This window comes from Leuciscus leuciscus (assembly GCF_965113295.1).
Source record: "Leuciscus leuciscus genome assembly, chromosome: 11".
In the NCBI taxonomy this organism is placed as follows: Eukaryota; Metazoa; Chordata; class Actinopteri; order Cypriniformes; family Leuciscidae; genus Leuciscus; species Leuciscus leuciscus.
The window spans coordinates 22,411,479-22,433,920 of record NC_138735.1 but is presented as its reverse complement, the minus strand read 5'-3'; the positions used below and the strand labels follow the sequence as shown (position 1 = coordinate 22,433,920).

General features: G+C 34.9%; 2 protein-coding genes and 1 long non-coding RNA gene across 4 annotated transcripts; 1 reads left to right on the top strand and 2 right to left on the bottom strand.

The window, feature by feature from the left end:
* Positions 1-2,489: 2,489 nt before the first annotated feature.
* On the top strand, positions 2,490-7,462 carry hhla2b.2 (HERV-H LTR-associating 2b, tandem duplicate 2). Its single transcript, XM_082183331.1, has 7 exons — positions 2,490-2,650; positions 3,272-3,577; positions 3,669-3,926; positions 4,246-4,530; positions 4,682-4,779; positions 4,991-5,060; positions 7,374-7,462. Exons 1-7 carry the CDS (start codon positions 2,605-2,607, stop codon positions 7,445-7,447), a joined length of 1,137 nt encoding a protein of 378 aa, XP_082039457.1. The 5' UTR covers positions 2,490-2,604; the 3' UTR covers positions 7,448-7,462.
* LOC309508851 lies at positions 5,482-7,667 on the bottom strand. The gene is made up of 2 exons (XR_014209728.1): positions 7,591-7,667; positions 5,482-7,436 (listed from the first exon to the last, which is right to left on the bottom strand). It is a non-coding gene; the product is annotated as an uncharacterized lncRNA (long non-coding RNA).
* Positions 7,668-7,716: 49 nt separating this feature from the next.
* On the bottom strand, positions 7,717-21,611 carry cip2a (cellular inhibitor of PP2A). Of its 2 annotated transcripts, none has more exons than XM_082183330.1 (21): positions 21,220-21,611; positions 20,227-20,374; positions 20,016-20,128; positions 18,765-18,859; positions 17,955-18,051; positions 17,718-17,840; positions 17,416-17,561; positions 17,257-17,332; positions 16,624-16,851; positions 15,769-15,928; positions 15,239-15,380; positions 14,637-14,736; positions 14,438-14,556; positions 13,373-13,562; positions 13,080-13,154; positions 12,884-12,994; positions 11,559-11,755; positions 11,327-11,440; positions 9,802-9,884; positions 9,564-9,682; positions 7,717-9,409 (listed from the first exon to the last, which is right to left on the bottom strand). In XM_082183330.1, exons 1-21 carry the CDS (start codon positions 21,319-21,321, stop codon positions 9,260-9,262), a joined length of 2,688 nt encoding a protein of 895 aa, XP_082039456.1. In that variant the 5' UTR covers positions 21,322-21,611; the 3' UTR covers positions 7,717-9,259. The 2 variants fall into 2 exon arrangements, with proteins under 2 accessions (XP_082039456.1, XP_082039455.1); XM_082183329.1 differs by having other exon boundaries at positions 20,016-20,131; positions 21,220-21,350.
* Positions 21,612-22,442: the final 831 nt, after the last annotated feature.

The following is a 22,442-nucleotide window of genomic DNA, read 5'->3' as shown; positions in this document are numbered from 1 at the left end:
GGCTGAAATTCAACATGGTTGTATATTTAAGCTGTGAATATTTCAATTCAAAACATTTCACACACGTTTTCATTATTAAAAATTCAATCATCCATATTCACCTTTCAGATTTCACTTCCAAAATGTTCATTCTGTTTAAAAATACAACCTATAATATTCGACCGGCATTTTTCGGTCCATTTTATTTCGCTTTACAAATTCGCTTCCACAAATTCAGTGGTTTAAATTCGACAGAAAATTCAACATTTGACAACCGGGAACGGCAGGAATATCAGTAGATTGCCGATTGATGATCTCCATAGCTGTTAGTCGGTCTCACCAGCAGGGGGTGCAAGCGGCTGTTGACGAAGAAAACTATAGAGCAACAAAAATTGCGTTCCAAGGTAACAACCTTCACCACACAACGTAGTTATAGCAACATTTTGGCCATGGTGTTAAAACGTTGTTAGAAGGTTGGGAACGTTGTGCCAACGTTCTGTGTTTGCTGGATTGTGAATCGGTCAATCACTTTTATTTTTTTCATTTCGCCCAGTGACACAGAGATGTCGTTTTTATTACTCAACAGGTGAGTAAGGCAGCCTATTTTTTTATTGAACAAAATTTCCATATGTAGCTCTTCAACAGAGTTTATTGTAAAGCATTATTGTGACAGGTCATTTCTTTGTGGTTGTTGTCATAGATATCATATAATAAAGGCTAGATGTCTCGTCCGCGCTGCTGGCCAATGGAGGTCGACGTCCGCACACGGCGGCCATCTTGCCACAGGGAGCTCGCTCACACGTAACATGTTTTAATGGTGCATGTACTTTTAAATAACCATAACTTGCTCAATTTTCTACCGATTTTCAAACGGTTTGGTTTGTTATAAACGTCAGAGATGTAGTTATGACACTGCATACATATGAATAATTATAACAATGGACTTCCATATGAAAGAATTATAGCCACGTTAATAACGTTTGTAAGAAACCAAACCGTTTGTAAATCCGTCAAGATTTCAACGAGATAAGAGGATTTGTGTGCGTCCTGATCACTCACCTTAATTCAGATACCACAGAGCTCGCCAGAAAGCTTCCCTGTGACAAGATGGCCGCCGGTGATGCCGTTCGAGACTCCGCCTTAAGACATCTAGCCTTATTTGGATATCTATGGTTGTTGTAGCGCTTTGCTGGAACCTATTTTCAATACTGTGTCTTTAAATGGGTAGCTACAATAACGTCTTCAGCTAACGTTAGTCAACTTGAGATCTTTTCCATCTAAACTGGTTATATCTCTTAAGCCTTGTAGTGAATGTTTTATGAGCAGTAGGATAATCATATTCATCCGCAGTCGCAGAGCCAAAGCACAACCAAACAATGTTGGCGAGAAGGCCAAAAGTTATGCTGTAGCTGTAGGCTACCTTTAAATATCAACTTTCACTCATTTAAACTTTAATGTGAAATGCTCATATATTTGTAATATTGAAGCAGTCTACCTCTTAACAGCTTTGTCATATTGTAGGCTATTTATCTCCAATAATCAGAGGTGGACAGGAACAAAGTACTGACGTCAATCCGACGTGGGGTTATGACGTCAAACCGACATCGGGTTCTTACGTCAATCAGTTTGACATTGGATTTTGGTTGGAAATTAAAGGTGGGTTGACCTGATGTTGGTTTCTGACGTCGCCCCGATTTCCATTTTCAACCACAATACCACGTCTGTCCAACGTTGGAGATTGTCAATCTGCCGTTGGATTCTGACATCAACCTGATTTTCTTTTTCAACGTTGGGTTTGTTCTTCTAAATGCAAATTTTGTCATTGTTTTGGAGCACACTATCTTATAGATAACAGTAAGGCTAACATATTCATACTAAAAGCCAAAAAAATTTAAATAGGGCACTATTTGAGGGAACAGCCGTCCGAAACCATTGTGGACGTAATTGAGTGCACTAATTCAATCTCACATTCAATCCCACTACTGGAACTGTGTTCTAGAAATAAATTTGATATTGATATGAGGGTAGGTAGGCATAGATTCAGAGGCATAAGGTACTTTAAGTATTACATACAACAATGCATAAATAATATAACAATGCATTGACATTTACTTTTGATACTTAAGTACTTTTAAAAACGAGTATGTCTGTACTTTTACTTAAGTACAAATCGGTCTTTACAACCTTTACTTGTAACGGAGTAATATTTGACCAGTAGTATCTGTACTTAGCATTACTAAAATCTGAGATGCAGAGGAGGCGACAAATCATAATTATGATTGTAATATTTTATATGTTGTATATGTTGCTTTTGGGTTCAGAGAGGGAGAAATTGTAATCAAGTACTGTTTTATCTCATGTAAGAATACCAAAAAAATTGGTTTACAATTTGAGAATTTACATTTGTGAATATGAAATCTACATCTACAAAACACCACCATCTGTTGGTTTTAGTGTTTCATTCCTGGGTTGGGTTACAGGCAATAGATTTTGCGTTTTGTTTAGTAGGAGGAGTTGTAGTAATGCCCTGTTTGTCAGCAGAGACTGGTTATGTCAGTGTGAAATCAAAAGAAAAAACTAGCCGACAGACTAGACGACACACAAATAGTTTAATATTATGTGATTATGAAGCTGGTGATCTTGCTGTGGATTCTGCCTGTAACTTTAGGAGGTAAGAAACTAAAATATATACTGATATTTATTTGCATGTCTGATATGTATACAGATTAATACAGCCTCAAAAGTGTCTCATCTCACTAACTCAACCTTGTACATTCACATAAGCACCTCTTTAATTAAATGTTTAATTGTAACTTTAATTGTATCAATGTTTATTTAACTTTTTATCATGTAAATGTCATGAAAAGGTGATTGTTTTTATTGGTACAGAGATAGAAATAATTGTTATCGATCTCAGATGTAATACATCTACATTTTAGATGAATATATTTTTTATTATTTATTCTAACGTTATGATCATTCATTAAAAAAATACTATTTTAACCATTTTCAGCTGAAAGTAAACGCATCAGTAAAGCCTTACTCAGATCTGAACTTTGATATAGCAGTAAATGATTACTGACTTGTTGGATTCGGATGTACTCTTGAACCCAAAAGCATTTCTCAAAAGCTATTTCAGCTTAATTCTCCATGACCTTATTGAGGTTGTTTTATTCATGATTTTTTTACATAAAAGGACTTACAACACACATGACAGTGGTTGAATACACCTACCTGTATAGTCTTATGACAGTATGTTTGTGTTTTGTTTTTGACACTGGTGTTTCTACAGACATCTATGTCACTTGTCTCTACTCTGCGGAATGTTTGTTACCTTGCACATCCACCAACCTTGACATCATCCACTGGTACAAGGATAGTAAACCAGTGCATTCATTCTATTACAATCAAGACCAGTTGAGCCATCAGTCCGAGGACTATAAGGGAAGAACATCCCTGTTACCGGGATCTGAAATCAAAAATGGAAATGTATCACTCTTACTAAAAAACATCAGGGTCCAAGATGAAGGCCGATACAGGTGCTACACTGCCAATGAAAAAACAAATGATGAGAAGTTTGTGTCTGTGTCTGTAGAAGGTGAGAGGAAGACTTTTTAAAGAAAGTCTAGTCATATGTCATGCTTATTTAGAAAGATAAAATAATACTGAGACACTATTGTTTTTTTTAGCTCCAGTTAAATCAGTGGATATCACTTTAAAAGATGATACCGTCATATGCAACAACAGTGGAGTTTATCCACAACCACAAGTCTCGTGGTCCTCAGAGCCCCTGGCGAACGAGCCATTGAATACTTTCCAGCAAACAGAAGAAAAACTGTTTATGGTGACAAGTGAACTTAAAGTGGGTGTCATCAGTAGTACCTACAAATACACCTGCTCCATTACCAGTAAGGGCAGGACAAAGACAGCTACTCTGGAAAAGCAAGGTAAATTTAAAGATTCTGGAGTTACAGAATATATAAGATTAGGTGAGTAATAAAGGCAGCGCTATCTTAGTTTCATTTTCCACTACTGTAAATTCCATTGAAGGAAATACGATATACAATACGATAAAATTCAATGTGAAAAATGAAGTGTCAATACTTGAAATGAGTGTCAAGTAAAATTTGAGTACACAGCATATAGCTTGTTCTATCCATTTTATAGCTCTATGTGTGAAATTAAGTTTTATATAACTAATGTCAATTTTGTTGTTAAAAATGCATTTAAAACATTTTATTTTAAAAAAATGTGTTAAATGTTTAGCTGTTTCAGAACTCCCAGAGAACGAGTTCATTTTGAGATGTCCAGTCCTTAAGGATGTCCACTACACTCTCATCTTGAAGTTTTCCACCACCGTCCTGACATATGACAGCAAAACCTCTATGAAAGAAATCTCTGAACAGTGGAGGGACAAAGTTGCCTTTAATCCAGAAAATGGAACAGTTAAACTCTCTCATCTTAATGAAGAGCAATTGGGAACATACACATGTGAGAGCATTAGTGCAGACGAGGACAGACACATTATGCAAGCCTCAGTTTCATCAAGAAGTATGTCAACATTTCTACTAGAAAGCTTCAGGTTCTGTTTATGTAAAGCAATAAAACACACCAAAGACAACCAGATAAAAATGTGTTGAACATGGTCATAGCACTTGAGGTATCTGTCAAAGAGATTTAACCCTCTTTTCTTTCCATACAGGTTCAGAAACTGTCTACATATGGATCGGCATTATAGTAGCCATTATTGTTATTGCCGTTGTCATTTTGGTTGTGATAAAGAGAAGGAAATCACAAAAGGTGAGTTATTTTATTTTGTTCTTTTATTGTTATAAAAGGATTTTATTTATACATTTGAAATTTAACAAAAGAATGCAAAAGAGCTCAAAAGAGATAGGACCATTACCATATCCACAGTTTTCGTATCATTCAAATAAATCTGCCTTCCTCAGAACTGTGTTTTAACTCAATATGCTAACCTAAAACTGAGCTGCTATGTGTCTTCACACAGAAACGTTCCACAGATACAACGCTATCAAAAACATCAAATCAAGAGGAAGAGATGAAAAGCTTAGAAAATGGTAAAAAACCAGAAATGTGACATCTCATCAAGTCCATGCAGAGTCGTTTGGAGATGCATTAACAAATTCTTACATAATGAAAAGCAAAATGACAAGAAATCCCAGCACCTTATCTTGCGTATTCATATTTATTATTCAGGACTTAAATTAAATGAGGACTAGTAAAAGCCTGAAGATAAATAAGAAGACTACTGAAGGCAAAGACATGCCAGGAGAATTCCAGTCATTCTTTTCTCAGTTTCGTGATGTGAGCATGAAACCGGTTTCAGCAGATTCCACACTAATCCAACTTCTGAAAACACTTTCTTAAGAGAAAAAAACTCAGAGGCAAGTCCCTCTATGACAAGTTAGGAATGATAGTAAGCTATAGTTACTGTGTGACTGACATAGAATATGCAAACAAGCGAGTTTTCTTTTTTGCTTGATTGTTTGAATGGGTGCTAATCTGCGGCCATGGAAACATCAACATACCAACACTACAATGATATTTAAGCTGTCTATCCACCTGTTGATTAATGAAGACACTAAACAGGGGACTTTATAGGGACAATTGTGTTTTTTTTGTTTGTTTTTTTGCTGTTCTTTTAAGCCGTCTATCCACCTGTTGATTAATGAAGACACTAAATAAGGGACTTTATAGGGACAATCGTGGTGCATTTTTTTTGCTGTTCTTTTACATGTAAACCTGTTAACTGTTTTATTACAGTCTAAATTGCAGTATTATTTAATTTAATGAAGATCAACTTGGCAATGAAGGTAATGATGTAAATAAATACGTTTCTAAAATTAAAATGTAATTTCCTCATTCCATAACAGGGTTTGGTAAGTCACTATGTGAAACTCCCGAGTCACATTACGAATCAAGTCATAAAGGAAAACATAACTTTAGCCTGAAACAGAGACACACCTCCAGCTATAAAACAACAAAAACTCTTCATCACACCATTCATGTTACAAATAAATCAGAATTAGGTGACGGAAAAATAATTCTTCTTAAATTTAAAGTCTAGGAAATCGTTTTACAGGAAGCTTTTTATTCCAAATACAGCTTTAACATTTAAGAAAATGGTTCTACCATTCCTTTTTAGTCGGTTGTTTGTGGTTACTGATTTATCAGTATTAAATCTGACAAACTGTGAGAATCTGAGAGTATGCTCAGATGATTCACACTCAGATATCAGAACATCTATCAAAGAGCCAATGTGTGGTATCTAGTGTGCTGGCATAAGGCCACATCTGATTGGCTAACAAACAACTAGTCAAAACTATGAAAAAAATGTAACAAATCAGGTTCTGACAAAACAGAAAGTCAAATGCAACACTGAAATTTGAATGTTAAGTGTGAAATAATATTTTTTATTAATAATGTTTTATTTTCTGAGCTGTATAAACTGTTATTTTTTGTTTTTCTATACACTGTAAACAATGATTTTTCAAAGTTGTAAATTAAACAATTTATTGGAGAATATTTTACACAAAAAAAATTCAGAGTTATGCATTAGTATACCTGCTCTTGTTCTGGTTTATTTGTACATTATGTTGTTTTCTACAAACTCATTTTCTAAACTGAACTAGTAATTCAAACTTAAACGAATAATTAATAAACATAATTTAAATGGAAGGGTGTACTTAGGACTTAAATAAACAGAAATAATGTGAAATCAGTGATTTTGAAGAAGGAAGATTTCATTTTAACAAGGAAGTCATACTTTAAACATGAATGGCCCTAATAAAACCTTATCAATGTGAAACTTCAGAATGATCACTGAACATTTTCTCTGTTGCACAAGACCATTAACCCACTTTTATAGGCCAGAATGCCTCTGATAGACATTCTATGATGATCTGGATAAAACAATAAGGATTTGTTGTTGTTGTTGTTGAAGCATTAACAATTATTCTTGTTAATTGAAAAACAAAAAGGGGAAAAAGGTTTTAAATGGTGTCTGTCAAAAACTGTGCTTGTACGGCGCCCTCTGGTGGCCAAGGATTAACATTTTAAACAGCTGAATAATCTCAGTCTGAAATAATTTCAAATTAATTTAATCCAAAATGAAAGCAGAATAATGTTCTGTCGACAATTCATTCATACATAAGCTCACGAAAGTATGAAAACATTGAAAAGATTAAAAATGTACAGATTAAAAGTGACAAAACAGATAAAATAAGTTACTTTCACTTCATTAAGCGTGTGAAGTATTTCATGAGAATGAGAATGTGTGTGTGTCACAGAGAGAGGTTGGCGGTGACGTCCTTGAGTTTGCCGCTGCTGAGACTGTGTATCATGGCGATCATTTGTGTGTGTTTGCTCAGATCTCCCTCCATCTTCTCCACCTTGGCCTCTAGCTGGGACTTCTGCAGCTCCAGAGAGGAAGCCTACAAAATGAGTGCAACAACAGAAAACACACTGGATCATTATGCGGCCTATCTGTCGTTTATATAGCAGGTGTAATATATTTAAAGCTAAATTATGAGTGTTTTGTTTAATAGACAGTATGAATTGAGAGGTTTGAATGAGTGTTGATGGTACCTTGATGCTACTGTCCTTCCTGGCTTGCTCCGTCTTATTAAGATCTTTCCTGAGAATGGAAATATTCTCCTCCATCTTTATAGGGACAATCGTGGTGCAATTTTTTTGCTGTTCTTTTACATGTAAACCTGTTAACTGTTTTATTACAGTCTAAATTGCAGTATTATTTAATTTAATGAAGATCAACTTGGCAATGAAGGTAATGATGTAAATAAATACGTTTCTAAAATTAAAATGTAATTTCCTCATTCCATAACAGGGTTTGGTAAGTCACTATGTGAAACTCCCGAGTCACATTACGAATCAAGTCATAAAGGAAAACATAACTTTAGCCTGAAACAGAGACACACCTCCAGCTATAAAACAACAAAAACTCTTCATCATACCATTCATGTTACAAATAAATCAGAATTAGGTGACGGAAAAATAATTCTTCTTAAATTTAAAGTCTAGGAAATCGTTTTACAGGAAGCTTTTTATTCCAAATACAGCTTTAACATTTAAGAAAATGGTTCTACCATTCCTTTTTAGTCGGTTGTTTGTGGTTACTGATTTATCAGTATTAAATCTGACAAACCGTGAGAATCTGAGAGTATGCTCAGATGATTCACACTCAGATATCAGAACATCTATCAAAGAGCCAATGTGTGGTATCTAGTGTGCTGGCATAAGGCCACATCTGATTGGCTAACAAACAACTAGTCAAAACTATGAAAAAAATGTAACAAATCAGGTTCTGACAAAACAGAAAGTCAAATGCAACACTGAAATTTGAATGTTAAGTGTGAAATAATATTTTTTATTAATAATGTTTTATTTTCTGAGCTGTATAAACTGTTATTTTTTGTTTTTCTATACACTGTAAACAATGATTTTTCAAAGTTGTAAATTAAACAATTTATTGGAGAATATTTTACACAAAAAAAATTCAGAGTTATGCATTAGTATACCTGCTCTTGTTCTGGTTTATTTGTACATTATGTTGTTTTCTACAAACTCATTTTCTAAACTGAACTAGTAATTCAAACTTAAACGAATAATTAATAAACATAATTTAAATGGAAGGGTGTACTTAGGACTTAAATAAACAGAAATAATGTGAAATCAGTGATTTTGAAGAAGGAAGATTTCATTTTAACAAGGAAGTCATACTTTAAACATGAATGGCCCTAATAAAACCTTATCAATGTGAAACTTCAGAATGATCACTGAACATTTTCTCTGTTGCACAAGACCATTAACCCACTTTTATAGGCCAGAATGCCTCTGATAGACATTCTATGATGATCTGGATAAAACAATAAGGATTTTTTGTTGTTGTTGTTGAAGCATTAACTATTATTCTTGTTAATTGAAAAACAAAAAGGGGAAAAAGGTTTTAAATGGTGTCTGTCAAAAACTGTGCTTGTACGGCGCCCTCTGGTGGCCAAGGATTAACATTTTAAACAGCTGAATAATCTCAGTCTGAAATAATTTCAAATTAATTTAATCCAAAATGAAAGCAGAATAATGTTCTGTCGACAATTCATTCATACATAAGCTCACGAAAGTATGAAAACATTGAAAAGATTAAAAATGTACAGATTAAAAGTGACAAAACAGATAAAATAAGTTACTTTCACTTCATTAAGCGTGTGAAGTATTTCATGAGAATGAGAATGTGTGTGTGTCACAGAGAGAGGTTGGCGGTGACGTCCTTGAGTTTGCCGCTGCTGAGACTGTGTATCATGGCGATCATTTGTGTGTGTTTGCTCAGATCTCCCTCCATCTTCTCCACCTTGGCCTCTAGCTGGGACTTCTGCAGCTCCAGAGAGGAAGCCTACAAAATGAGTGCAACAACAGAAAACACACTGGATCATTATGCGGCCTATCTGTCGTTTATATAGCAGGTGTAATATATTTAAAGCTAAATTATGAGTGTTTTGTTTAATAGACAGTATGAATTGAGAGGTTTGAATGAGTGTTGATGGTACCTTGATGCTACTGTCCTTCCTGGCTTGCTCCGTCTTATTAAGCTCTTTCCTGAGAATGGAAATATTCTCCTCCATCTCATGGATCTGCTCTTCTTGTCTTTTCAGCTCATTCTGAAGGCCTAATACAGCACAAAAATTAGACACATAATTGTATACTTCACACCAAACACACAAGCGTGTATGATGGAAACAGCCAAAACGTGCATTAAACCCATTTGACACAAGCTTTTTTTCTCACCTGTTATATTTCTGTCTTTCTCCAGCACGTCTAATTTTAGGCCCTTTATCTGCTGTTCTTTTTCTGCCATATCTGCAAGAGTCCTGAGCAGAGAGAAGACCAAACATTTGAAAATCATTCAAGAATTTTCACGGTAGTAATTTTCTATCAACAGTCAAGTTTTTGTTTTATCAAGTTCATTATTATTGTGGGTGTAGTAATAATTTTGTTATATCAATATATTTACAATACTACAACTCCTCCTACTACTAATATTTTTGACATATTCAGGGTTGGTAAACTAACTCCAAGTAAAAAACACACATATATATATATATATATATATATATATATATATATATATATATATAGAGAGAGAGAGAGAGAGAGAGAGAGAGAGAGAGAGAGAGAGAGAGAGAGAGAGAGAGAAAGAAAGAGAGAGATAGATAGATAGATGTAAAATATATAAGTATTATAATTATATTTATATACAACGTAAATATAATAATTATTGTTATTAATAAAATAATAAATTATTATTATTTGTTTGTTTTGTTATTGTTAAAATAACAACTATTAATGATAATATTAATGTCTAATTCAAGGGTGGCATTCCACATAACCCAGCTTCAGTGAAAAATAATAATAATAACAATAATATTTTTTATTATTATTTGAGTTGGGTTATGTAATAATCGTAATAATCATAATATAATAATTGTACTCATTTAAAAGGATAGTTCACTTTGAAATTAAATGTTGGTATGTTTTAGCTTACCTCAAGGGCATCCAAGATGTAGGAGTCTTTTTTTCCGCAGTAGTTTCAATTTTGATATTTTTAGGTCAAACCGTTCTTGTCTGTCAGTCATATAATGCAGGTCGATGGTCACTGTCTCAAAGAGCATGCACAGAGTCCAAATTAAAACAATTCCCCGTCGTCCAAATTAAACAATTCCCCATCGTAAGTACACATTGATGGCCTAAGACACGAAACGAGCGGTTTGTGTGAGAAAACGAACAGTATTTATATCGTTTTTACCTCTTGAACTCAGCCACGTCCAAGTGATCTGAGAGCGCGGGCGGGTATAGATATATACAATAGATGTCGCCTTGGCTACGGTTTCGGTTACGGTTTTAATTTGGACTCTGTGCTTGCTCTTTCAGGTGGTGACAAGAACGGTTTGACCTAAAAATATCAAAATTGAAACTACTGCGGAAAAAAAGACACCTACATCTTGGATGCCCTTGAGGTAAGCTAAAACATACCAACATTTAATTTCAAAGTGAACTATCCCTTTAAGGGTGGCATGAAGCATTGTCTAACTTTAATAATAATAACAAATAATAAAACAATAATATTTGATAAAACCTTTTTATTATTATTAATAATAACAATAATAATAATAATAGTAGTAGCAAAAATAATAACAATTTAATTATTAAGATTATTATTATTATTATTATTATTAGAATTGGGTTATGCTTCATGCCACCCTTGAATGAGTCAAAAATCCCTCACATTCAAACCACCGTTTCATACACTGACCTCTCCTGTTGGAGTTGTAATCCTTCATTGATCTTTTTCATCCCCTCGGCTTGCTGGGTAAGAGAGATATGGGCAGCCTGCAGTTCCTTCAGCATCCCTTCACCCTTGTCATACCTTAAAAAAAAATGGAAGAGGAGAAAGAAGAGGTTGCTTATCTATAACAAATCACTTGACGGATCCATTCCTGAAGGGCTAAGAAGTTGTCTCGAGTGTGTGAGAGAGGGACACTGACCTACTGAGCAGCTGGTTGTATGTGCCCTTCAGCTCCTGATGCTGGTCAGCCACTGCCTGCAAACGCCCGTTGTGTTCCAGGAGCTGCTGGCTGTCCGATTTCAGCCTCTCCACCTCCAACAGCTGATCATTCAACTCCGTCTGCAGATCCTCTTTCCTCCGCTCGGTGTCTTTCAGCAGAGAGGCTAATTTACGTGCCTAGAATGGGGGAAAAAGATTGAAAGAAATGAAAAGAGGCAAACAGCAATAAACAAGAGAATAAGACAGAAAGTAAATGTGCTCATACAGTCGAATATATACATTTTAGATGTGTTAAAAATAAATGTGCTCATATACAATACAGGCCAAAAGTTTGGACACACTACTATTTTTAATGTTTTTGAAAGAAGTTTCTTCTGCTCATCAAGCCTGCATTTATTTGATCAAAAATACAGATTTTTTTTTTATATATTGTGATATATTATTACAATTTAAAATAATTGGTTTTCAATTTATTATACTTTAAAGTATCATTTATTTCTGTGATGCAAAGCTGAATTTTCAGGATCATTACTCCAGTCTATCACATGATCCTTTAGAAATCATTCTAATATGATGATTCATTATTGGAAACAGTTCTGCTGCTTAATATTTTTTCATAACCTGTGATACTTTTTTAGGATACTTTGATGAATAAAAAGTATATAAAAAAATAAAAAAAGAAGCAAATGTTTTAAAAATAGAAATCTTTTGTAACAACAGTATACACTACTGGTCAGTAATTTGGGGTCAGTCATTTTTTTTCTTTCTTTTTTTGAAATAAATCAATACTTTTATTCAGCAAGGATGTGTTAAATTGATAAAAAGTGATAGTAAAGAAGATTTATATTATTAGAAAATATTTTTTTATTTTGAATAAATGCAGTTCTTTTTAACCTTTTATTCATCAAATATATTAGGCAGCAGAACTGTTTCCAACACTCATAATAAATTAGAATGATTTCTAAAGGATCATGTGATAGACTGGATGTCACATGTGACACTGAAGACTGGAGTAATGATCCTGAAAATTCAGCTTTGCATCACAGAAATAAATGATAATTTAAAGTATAATAAATTGAAAACCAATTATTTTAAATTGTAATAATATATCACAATATTACATTTTTTTCTGCTTGATGAGCAGAAGAAATTTCTTTCAAAAACAAAACATTAAAAATAGTAATGTGTCCAAACTTTTGGCCTGTACTGTATGCAACTCAAGAAACATGCATAAGTTAAAGTGGTGTGGAAAGTGGTTAGCATTGTAGATAGGGGAAAAAAAAACGAATAATCTTTTTGTGAAACCTCAGCTTCCGCCTGAGCTCTCTGGCAGCGGTATTGGGCAATAAGTCGATCAGCCTGTGACAGTGCGAGTGCTTTGGCCTCCAAAAGGTCCTGCAGACGGCTCTCTTTACACTACATAGACAAAAGTACATATAATTACAAAATTCAGCACAAGTTAAATATACACAGGAAGATTCTGCATAACTTGGTCACATACCGCAAGTGCAGAAAGCTTCTGCTCATACACATCAATGACCTCTGACATGTGTACATCTTTGACCTTCTCCTGTAACTACAACACCACAACATTAGAAACAAAATATGATTTGATTCAAATGCCTTTGACGATGTTTGGTTCATTATTCGAGCATGCCACCCACTTGTTGAAACGTTTCTACTATCTATTCGGAAATACATGCGAGTAAACCCACGATGGAACATTTGCAGACATCGTGGTCACAGACCTAATAAGTCACTGCCAGCTACACACATCCAGACACATGCAGTCACCTCTACTCCATTCCGAAGCTTCTTGATGAGGCTGTCGATACTGTGGTAAGCAGAACCAGAGGGTTCGGCATGCATCATGGAAAAACTCTTCCCTGCGAAGGACACATCATCACAAGCAGAACTGCTTCGGATTGACAACTCGCCGTCCCTCTGACGAAATGCATTATTCGCAGCAATACTGTCCCCTAGACTTAAAAAAAATGAAAGATTGAAGAAATTAAAAACAGTTTTATTCAGGTAGGATGTATTAAATTGAACATAAGTAACAGTATACTATTTTTTTTCTATTCATCAGTGAATCCTGAAAAAATGATATCACGCTTTTTTAAATCAGTATATTAGAATGATTTCTGAAGGATCATGTGACACTGAAGACTGGAGTAATGATCCTGAAAATTCAGCTTTGGCATCACAGGAATAAATTTCATATTAAAATAGAAAACAGTTATTTTAATTTGTAATAATATTTCACAATTTGACTGTATTTTTTATCAAATAAATGCGAGCATTAGAGACTTTAGAGGAAAAAATATTATCCCAGTTTTGAATGGTAGAGTACAGTTTGGTTGCTAAACAACATTCACACATTTTTTGATGAAAACATAGTACTTGAAAGTGAAAAAACTACCCACCACAATGCTAGGGTGTTGTGGGTGGTTACCAAGGTGTGACTTAAGGACTTCTGAGCATTTTTAAGCATGTTCCTATGTACATTCAATCATTAAAGGAATAGTTCACTTAAAAATGAAAATTCTGTCATCATTTACTCACCCACAAGTTGTTTCAAACCTGTATGAATTTCTTTCTTCTGCTGAACACAAAAGATGATATTTTGAATGTTGGTAACCAAACAGTTGACGGCACCCATTGACTTCCATAGTAGTTTTTTCCTACTATGGAAGTCAATGGGTGCCGTCAACTCTCTGGTTACCGACATTCTTCAAAATATCTTCTTTTGTGTTCAGCAGAAGAAAGAAATTCATTCAGGTTAGAAACAAAAGGTTTGAATGTTTTGACACCGTAGAGGAGTAGTTCACACTGTGGTGATGTATTCTGTTGACTCACATGACAGAGGGGAAGTCAGGAAGCGGGGCCGCTTCAAAAAGTATGCGAAGCGCTACCTGCACATGCTCTCTGCAGTTCGAGGTCAGAGCTAATGAGAGAGGCGTCACCATGCGCTGATCCTGCATGCAATGGAAAAGATGTCATGTATATGGAAGCGTTATAAATATATCAGTAACTCTGAGGGCGGGCAGTCTCGTACCTGTAAGATCCTGTAGAAAGACGTCTCCATGTCTGGCATCTGCTGCTTGAGGTGGCTCATCAGTTCTAGAGTCTTCAACACCACCTCAGAGCACAGCTGACTAGAGATACATACGTTGACAACTTTAAAAAGTCATAATACCAGTGTTTACTATAGTGTGTTTATTGAAAACTTTCACGTCCACTCCAAAAATAATTTTCTTCTTTTATTCAGCAAGGATGCATTTAATTGATCAAAAGTGACAGTAAAGACATTTACATTGCTAAAAAAAGATTTCGGTTTCAAATAAATATTTTTTAAAAAACACAATTTCCACAAAACATCAGCACAACTACTTTTTTTACCATTGATAATAATAAGAAATGTTTCTTGAGCAGCAAATCAGCATTTTAGAATGACTTCTGAATGATTGTGTGAAAATGTTGCATTGTCATCACATAGAAATTACATTTTAAATCATTTTAAAATAGAAAACAATGTCACAATATTACTGTTCTGATGCAGCCCTGGTAACATAGGACATTTATTTAAAAACTATTAAAAAGTAGTATAAGTGTCAATATTTTCTCAAAAAAGGTATTACTTCCAAAATATATAATTACCTGAGCTGGTAGTTGGAGGTCGTGCATGTGGACCCAGCAAGGTCCTGACAGTAGGAAAGCAGAAGCTCCACCTGTGACACACACACCTCAGGACTGAGCCGCTGAGACACCAGCATCCTCAGAGCATCATCGCCACAAAGCAGTGAGAGAGTCAAGGATATCTCTACTATTGCACACAGATACAATACAAGTACGACTACAAAATTAGTGGTCAATTCATATATATAAGCCAAAGTAATAAATTAGCAGATATATTGAGATTTGATATCGGTGAATAACACTTCCCATATTGTTAGTTCTATGTTGACATTTTTGGTTGTAATTATTTAATACTCTAATTTATTTATAAACTGTCAATACATTTTTATTCAATATCAGTAATGTTTAGCATGTCTCATTACTATATATGCCATCGACTGTGAAGATATTGACATTGGCCCTCGAAAAGCCCATTTTGATTGGCTACTAACACTAACGGATCTGTGATGTGTGTTGAAGTGTGATTATTTGTGCTGAATAAGTGAGGATATCTAGCAGAAGGTCAACCACACGGCCTGCACGTAGACAGTGTTTCTTTAGCGACTGGTCTCCATCAGTGGAGTCTGGAGAATGCAGCAAAACCAACACTTCCTGTAGGAGGAGCTCCACAAACGACTGAGCGGAGCTGCACAGAGAGGAATCAATCGCCTCCTGGATGAACACAAGCAAAAATTAATGGAATAATAAGGCGGAAAGTCTCTAACATGATAACACATCCCAACCTTCATCTCAACTATTTGAATTGTGCATGGAATCCTAATTTATTACAGAAAAATATGATAGAAATTATCAGAAAAATATAAATTCATATACAACAAATAATTTAATAAAATATTTAAATTCTATTAAGTGAATATCTTAAATTAAATTAATAAAAATTCTTTGTATTAGGGATGCACAATTTTTTTAATTGATCAGTATTGGTCAAAATTGGATAGTTAATTGTGCATCATACATTAAACGCTCATTAAGTTCATCTTTAAAAACACTAACAATTTAATAACACTAAAAAGTAATCTTAAAATGAATATCTATTGTTCATCCAATACATTACAATGTTGTGATGTATAAATTCATTTTAGGCATTTAAAATGACTGGTTTTAGTTTGTAATGTTGGTTTTTATTTAGACGTTTTTTTTAAAATCCATTTATCTAACATCAGTTCTTGGCCAAAATATGAAAATTAATGAATCATTTATAATTATGGACAGAAGTGTGATGTCAGCGCATCCCTACTTTGTACACAAAACATCCAAGGGAGTTCTCTTCTCACATTGAGCTTATTTACTTAGGCGTTGGGAAAACATTGTGCAAATAAACTGAATTGAAAGAAACACCAGCATACTTCAAAAAGCTCAGTCAGCAGTGACAGAGCCTGCATGTAGCACTGTTCTGGACCATCCAGAGGTGAAGTGACCCAGTGGACGAGTGCTAAACTTGGTTCGGACCCTCGAGCCTGGACACCTTTTCTAGTACCAGGCTGTATTCGAGGGGCTGGAGGTCGGAGCACCGTCTCGCAGACGAGCTTACGCAGGACAGGGACTGAGCACAGAGAAACCAGCAACTCCATAACCTGCACAGACAAGATAGCACCAGTTTGGACTAGGATTTGTCTCTCATTAACCCCTTACACATAGTCTTTATTGGTCAATTAAGTTCCAGTAAATTAGTTCTTTGTGGCAATGGCAGTTGTGCATTACCAGTAAATTAACACCTTGTGAACTATGTATGAACTATGAACAAAGAATAAGATTACTGGTATGAGTATGTAGAATGGCAGGATGTACCGACGCAAGAAGTTTTCTGAGACATCACTGAGTTTTTACTGGTATTTTGGTATTGATTTGTAAATGGGATCTTATAGGGTTATAAACCCCACCCTCTCCATAGACCTTTAGATCTACAAGCTAATGTTTGATGACTGAAAATTTGATATACATTTTGCATAACAAAAAAAAAAAAACACGATGTATTTCACCTTTGATGCAGTCTCAGGATCTTTGCTGTGTAAGAGCCCGAGAACCTCGGACAGACAGACCGATAGGTGTTTATACCTAACGTGAGAAAAAAACATGTTCAGACACTCCTCCTAGAAAGCCATTTCAAAAAATGGCATCAAACTCCAATAAACACATACTTGGTCAGGTAATCAGCTATTTTGGGGTTTTTCAGGAGATCCACTAACAAATCCACAGCATAATTCCTGGTTAATGTGCCATCTCCGTTGACAGTGATATTAAAGATTAGCTGAAAGGTCTGATGAATGTTCTTTGCATTGAACAGCTGCAAAAGAAAAAAACAACAAAGTAATACAGCCTCGATACCACACATGGAAACAAGCATAGGTCTGTTTCCATCCACAAGATAAGATGACGAAAAAGAGCGAGCTAACCAACAACACCTCTCTGTGTCGTGAACAGTTGAGTATTTTTTACCTACCTTCTGCCCAACCTCTTCATTAAGAGTCAAACTTGATAAAATGGAAAGCGCAAAGACGACCACAGTCAGACAGTTATGACCCAGGAAATTAATCAAGGCTCTGTAGAAAGCCTTCACATTACTCTGCAAAAAGAAAAGAAAAGTAGGCATAATATTTATCAGCAGGTTAGTTCACTAACAAAAATGATAAAAAGTTCATATTGAGAGTTTATATGCAGAGCTAATGCCAATTCTCACCTGAGATTTGATGTGTGACTGCACCGAGGTGTCATTTCGACAGAGGTTGGCCATCAGGCCCAGGCATGCCTTTACAGTGTCATCATTACTTGACTGGCTAAAGACAACCATAAAAGCATTACATTTTAATACAATAAAATCGTTCTGAAGCATTTCAGTATCTTTTTTTTATTTGTATTATTTTTTTATAAATGCATACTTAAAAACAAGTAAAAAGGAACAATTACTGTTCGTCTTAGTATACTTGCTCTATTCTAGGGTGTCAAATACACAATTCTGTGAAATTCTGCATGTGTAAGCATTTCTGTGCATTGCATCTTGCACTATATAAAGATGCTGCCAGAAAGAAAGGCCCCCATGATTGAACCACGCTTTAGTTCATTTTTGTGGTTTTCCACTACACATGCCTGTTTCCTCTGAACAAGAAACCAAAAAGCATTTCATAGACAAGACTAGTGACCACTTGTCAATATCATGATTTTATTTGTGGCCATTATTGACAGCACGTCCCTCAAACATGAATGGTTTAAGGTTTGATTTTTATCTTTTGTAACCTAAAAAATGCTCTGACCATAATACTCTGAAAGTATTGGTGTATTACTATTGTGCTAAAAAATGCATTTGCTGCTTTTGTCTAGAATTGTCTATTTCACCACTGGTTTTATTAACCCAAAACTTTTGAACAGTAGTGTAGTTATATACACCATCGGTACATTTATAAACATGAAGCTCTGCTAAAAAGTGGCTGAGCCATTTACGTCACACAAACATCAACACACAAAGCGGAAAAGTGAATGTTGTGGTTCTTACACGTGTTGCATTAGAAAACTGATGAGTTCATGGACGTGGGAGACACAATGCAGAGTCCTCACGTTGTAGGTCAGTCGCTGAAGCACATTAAGGCACTGTGGAGACCATCAGACACATTATTCACATGACCAAATAAAATAATCCCCAGGGTAAACGGTTTGTTTTTTTAACCCAGTCCATTTGGATAACTTCAACCCCCTTGAAAAACATCTGTGCAATCAAATGGCATTTAATAAAGTAATTCATACACTGTTCAAAAGTTTGGGTTTTTGTTGAAAGAAATTAATACTTTTATTCAGCAAGGATGCATTAAATGGATCAAAAGTGACAGTAATGACATTTACATTGTTACAAAAGATTTCTTTTGAACTTTCTATTCATCCAATAATCTAAATACAATAATGATTTTGATATATAAATAATGATGAAATATTTCTAAATCAGCATATGTGAGCTTGGATCACAAAACCAGTCACAAGTTGCACGGGTATATTTGTGGCAATAGCAAACAATACATTGTATGGGTCAAAAGTATAGATTTTTCTTTTATGCCAAAAATCATTAGGATAGTAAGTAAAGATCATGTTCCATGAAGATATTTGGTAAATTTCCTACTGTAAATATATAAAACATTTATTTTTGTGGGTGAATGCAGCACAATCGCAAACATAAATGTAGAACTTTAAAGGCCATTTTCTTAATGCTTAGATTTTTTTGCACCCTCAGATTCCAGATTTTCAAATAGTTGTAACTCTGCCAAATATTGTCCTATCCTAACAAACCATACATCAATGGAAAGCTTATTTATTCAATTTATTCTTTCAGATGATGTATAAATCTCAATTTAAAAAAACTGACCCATGTGACTGGTTTAATGGTCCAGGGTCACATTAGAATGATTTCTGAAGGATCATGTGACACTGAAGACTGGAGAATTTAGCCATAAGAGGAATAAATGAAAACTGCTATTTTAAATTATAATAAAATTTATAACAACATATTACTGTTTTTTTGATCAAATAGAATGCAGCCAAGAGACTTCTTTTGAAAACATTTTTAAAAATCTGTCCCAAAACTTTGAAATGGTAGTGCAAGTCAGATTAATATGAATAAAAACCAAGTCTTGGTTTGTTGGTTACATGGACAATTAGGTCATCTTAAGTCAAGACCTCATGTCCATGTTACCAATAATATTGTGTTTTGACGCATATAAGTTGCAGACTTCATCCTAAAAAACTGCAGGACTCTCACCTGCAGCACAAGAGGCTCTTCTGGTGTGGTTCTGTTGCAGTGGATTATGGCTGCCAGAGTGCCGGTGAAGTTGTAGCTGCTGTGAAGAGCCTCTTTGGCCTCGCCATCAGAAGCTGCTGGGTCATTAAGAAAAGCACATGCATGGGTAAACAGTTGGGGATGTGTTTGTGAGTATGTACTGACTGAATAACTATGTTAAAGAGTTTAGTACCAAACTGTGCCAGCAGAGATATAATGGTCCCCGTCAGTGTGTGATTGGTGTTGGGGTCTCCAGCTACTTCCATGAGTCCACTCAGACACTCGCTGGGCAGCACCTGACCTGAGAACAGCACTCCACCACATTTCAGCCCACAAACTTCCTGCAGAATTAAAAAGAAGTATATTAGATATTTTATATTAAAATAAATTATATTTCAAATCAAAAACAAACGTTTTTGTCACTTCTGCCCACACTGAGTTAGAGTGTTTGACTATTGAACTTCTTCCTTTTCCAGTCATTTGTTATTACAGAAGAGACTGCATTCACACAGAGCAAATGATAGAAAATCAAACTGTTTTCAAACTAAAAAATAAATAATATAAATGTGATTAAAATAAATAAAAATAATATAATTTTATTTAAGTAAATAAATATATAAACAATGCATCTAAGAGTACAGTACTATAGCAACTATAAAATAAGATAAATAATACAATAAGTACATTAGAAGTACAAGAGAAATTAAATATTTTAAAAAATATATATAATACATACATATTTATAATATAATAACAAGTCTTTAAACATGAAAATATATATAATTTCTTGTTAAATTTAAGGATGGGGGTCTCTCTCATGATAATATTTCGGAACCTGTGGCATCTATAAGATTAAAAAACACTTTTTTAGAGCATAACTAGAAGAAAATTATATTGACTATATAATTATTTATGTCCGTCCAAGCATTAAAGGTGAAGAATGACAGCCTCAGTCACCATTCACTCTCATTGTATGGATGGACATGATGAATGAAAATGAATGTTGACTGAGACTGTCATTCTCTAACGACTCCTTTTGTACATCACAGTATTAACAAGTCATACGACTGTGGAACAAAGTGTGGGTCGCTGACAAAAAGATGACAGAATTGGATAGATCACACAAATAAAACGGATTGTTTTGAATTAACGTTACAGAAATAGAAAAATGTTCTCTCTCACTCACTTCAATGTGTTTCTGCAGCTGTGATGCATTTAAAGCGCTTTTGTTATTCCTGTACTGACGGATGGCCAACAGAAGAGACTTCAAACAGGTCGATACATCCATCTTTATCCACAAGGACGGTCAATAGCGGCCTTGAAAAAAAGAAGAACAAAATTCTAATAATGAACGTAACGTTATCTATATTTTTCTATGTTACGTTAGGTTTTGTAAACATACAGTGGCTATGCTAACTTAGTTGATAATAGACGATGTTACTGAGATTAAATAACGGATATATCTTAATCTCTCCCATACAACGCTTTCATCAAGCATTGAGGTTTATTAGATTTTAAAATTAGATTTTCTAGTATTTTATTTTAGGTAGTATTTACTCAAAAGTTTATAATAAGTTCACCACAGCACTGCCCGATGCTACAACAGCAACTTCCTCCCGCTAACACTTCGAATCGCGAGAAGAGTCCATTATCCGAAAGGGGTAGGGGGGTTGCTGGCGAAATTTACAAATGTCTAAATATTTAGGTTTAAGATATAGGGTGAAACATTTCACAAAGCAGCATAAAGATAAATTAATGAACCATTGGATGTTTTCTCTTCATTTTTATACTAATCTCTTTTTTAAAATGTTCTTAGGAAAGTTTACAACCCCCCAATCTAGAAAGAATGGTAAAGAGCCAGAATTCTACGTCGCACTGACGTAACCACGTTCACGTTCACCCGTGTACGTCAGAAGCATTGGTTGCAGTTCTCTTCATTATAGAACATATTTAGATATAGAATTTACAGAGGTTGGACAATGAAATTCTAACACCTGGTTTTAGACCACAATAATTTATTAGGATATAGGGCCTCTTTTTGCCGCCAATACACCATCAATTCGTCTTGGGAATGACAAGTCCTTCACAGTGGCCAGAGGGATTTTGAGCCATTCATCACCCAGAACAGTGGCCAGGTCACTGTGATGCTGGAGGTGGCATTTCTTTTCTTACATTTCTTACTTGCTCCTCCAAAATACCCCATTTTGGCCTAAAAATTATCCATGGCCCAAGATTTGCACTGTTAGCACCAATGAAACCGATATTTGACATTGGCATGAGTGACCAAAGGTTTGGCTATATCTATAGCAATAGGATCTTCTATAGGAAACCGAGTCGAGCTGCACATTTAATATGCAGTGAGTTGGGCAGCTGTGGTTTTATGTATTTTGAATACATTCCGGGTTAGTA

What these genes read in the sequence shown, in the direction of transcription:
- hhla2b.2 (XM_082183331.1), top strand. Translation starts at nt 2,605, where the DNA reads ATGAAGCTGGTGATCTTGCTGTGGATTCTGCCTGTAACTTTAGGAG. An exon ending in TGTGTCTGTGTCTGTAGAAG is followed by an intron (nt 3,578 to 3,668) that starts GTGAGAGGAAGA and finishes TGTTTTTTTTAG; the next exon opens with CTCCAGTTAAATCAGTGGAT. An exon ending in GATGAAAAGCTTAGAAAATG is followed by an intron (nt 5,061 to 7,373) that starts GTAAAAAACCAG and finishes GTGTTTGCTCAG; the next exon opens with ATCTCCCTCCATCTTCTCCA.
- cip2a (XM_082183329.1), bottom strand. Translation starts at nt 21,321, where the DNA reads ATGGATGTATCGACCTGTTTGAAGTCTCTTCTGTTGGCCATCCGTCAG. An exon ending in AGTTTTCTAATGCAACACGT is followed by an intron (nt 18,052 to 18,764) that starts GTAAGAACCACA and finishes GGTTGTCTTTAG; the next exon opens with CCAGTCAAGTAATGATGACA. An exon ending in TGTGGTTGACCTTCTGCTAG is followed by an intron (nt 15,381 to 15,768) that starts ATATCCTCACTT and finishes TGACTCTCTCAC; the next exon opens with TGCTTTGTGGCGATGATGCT.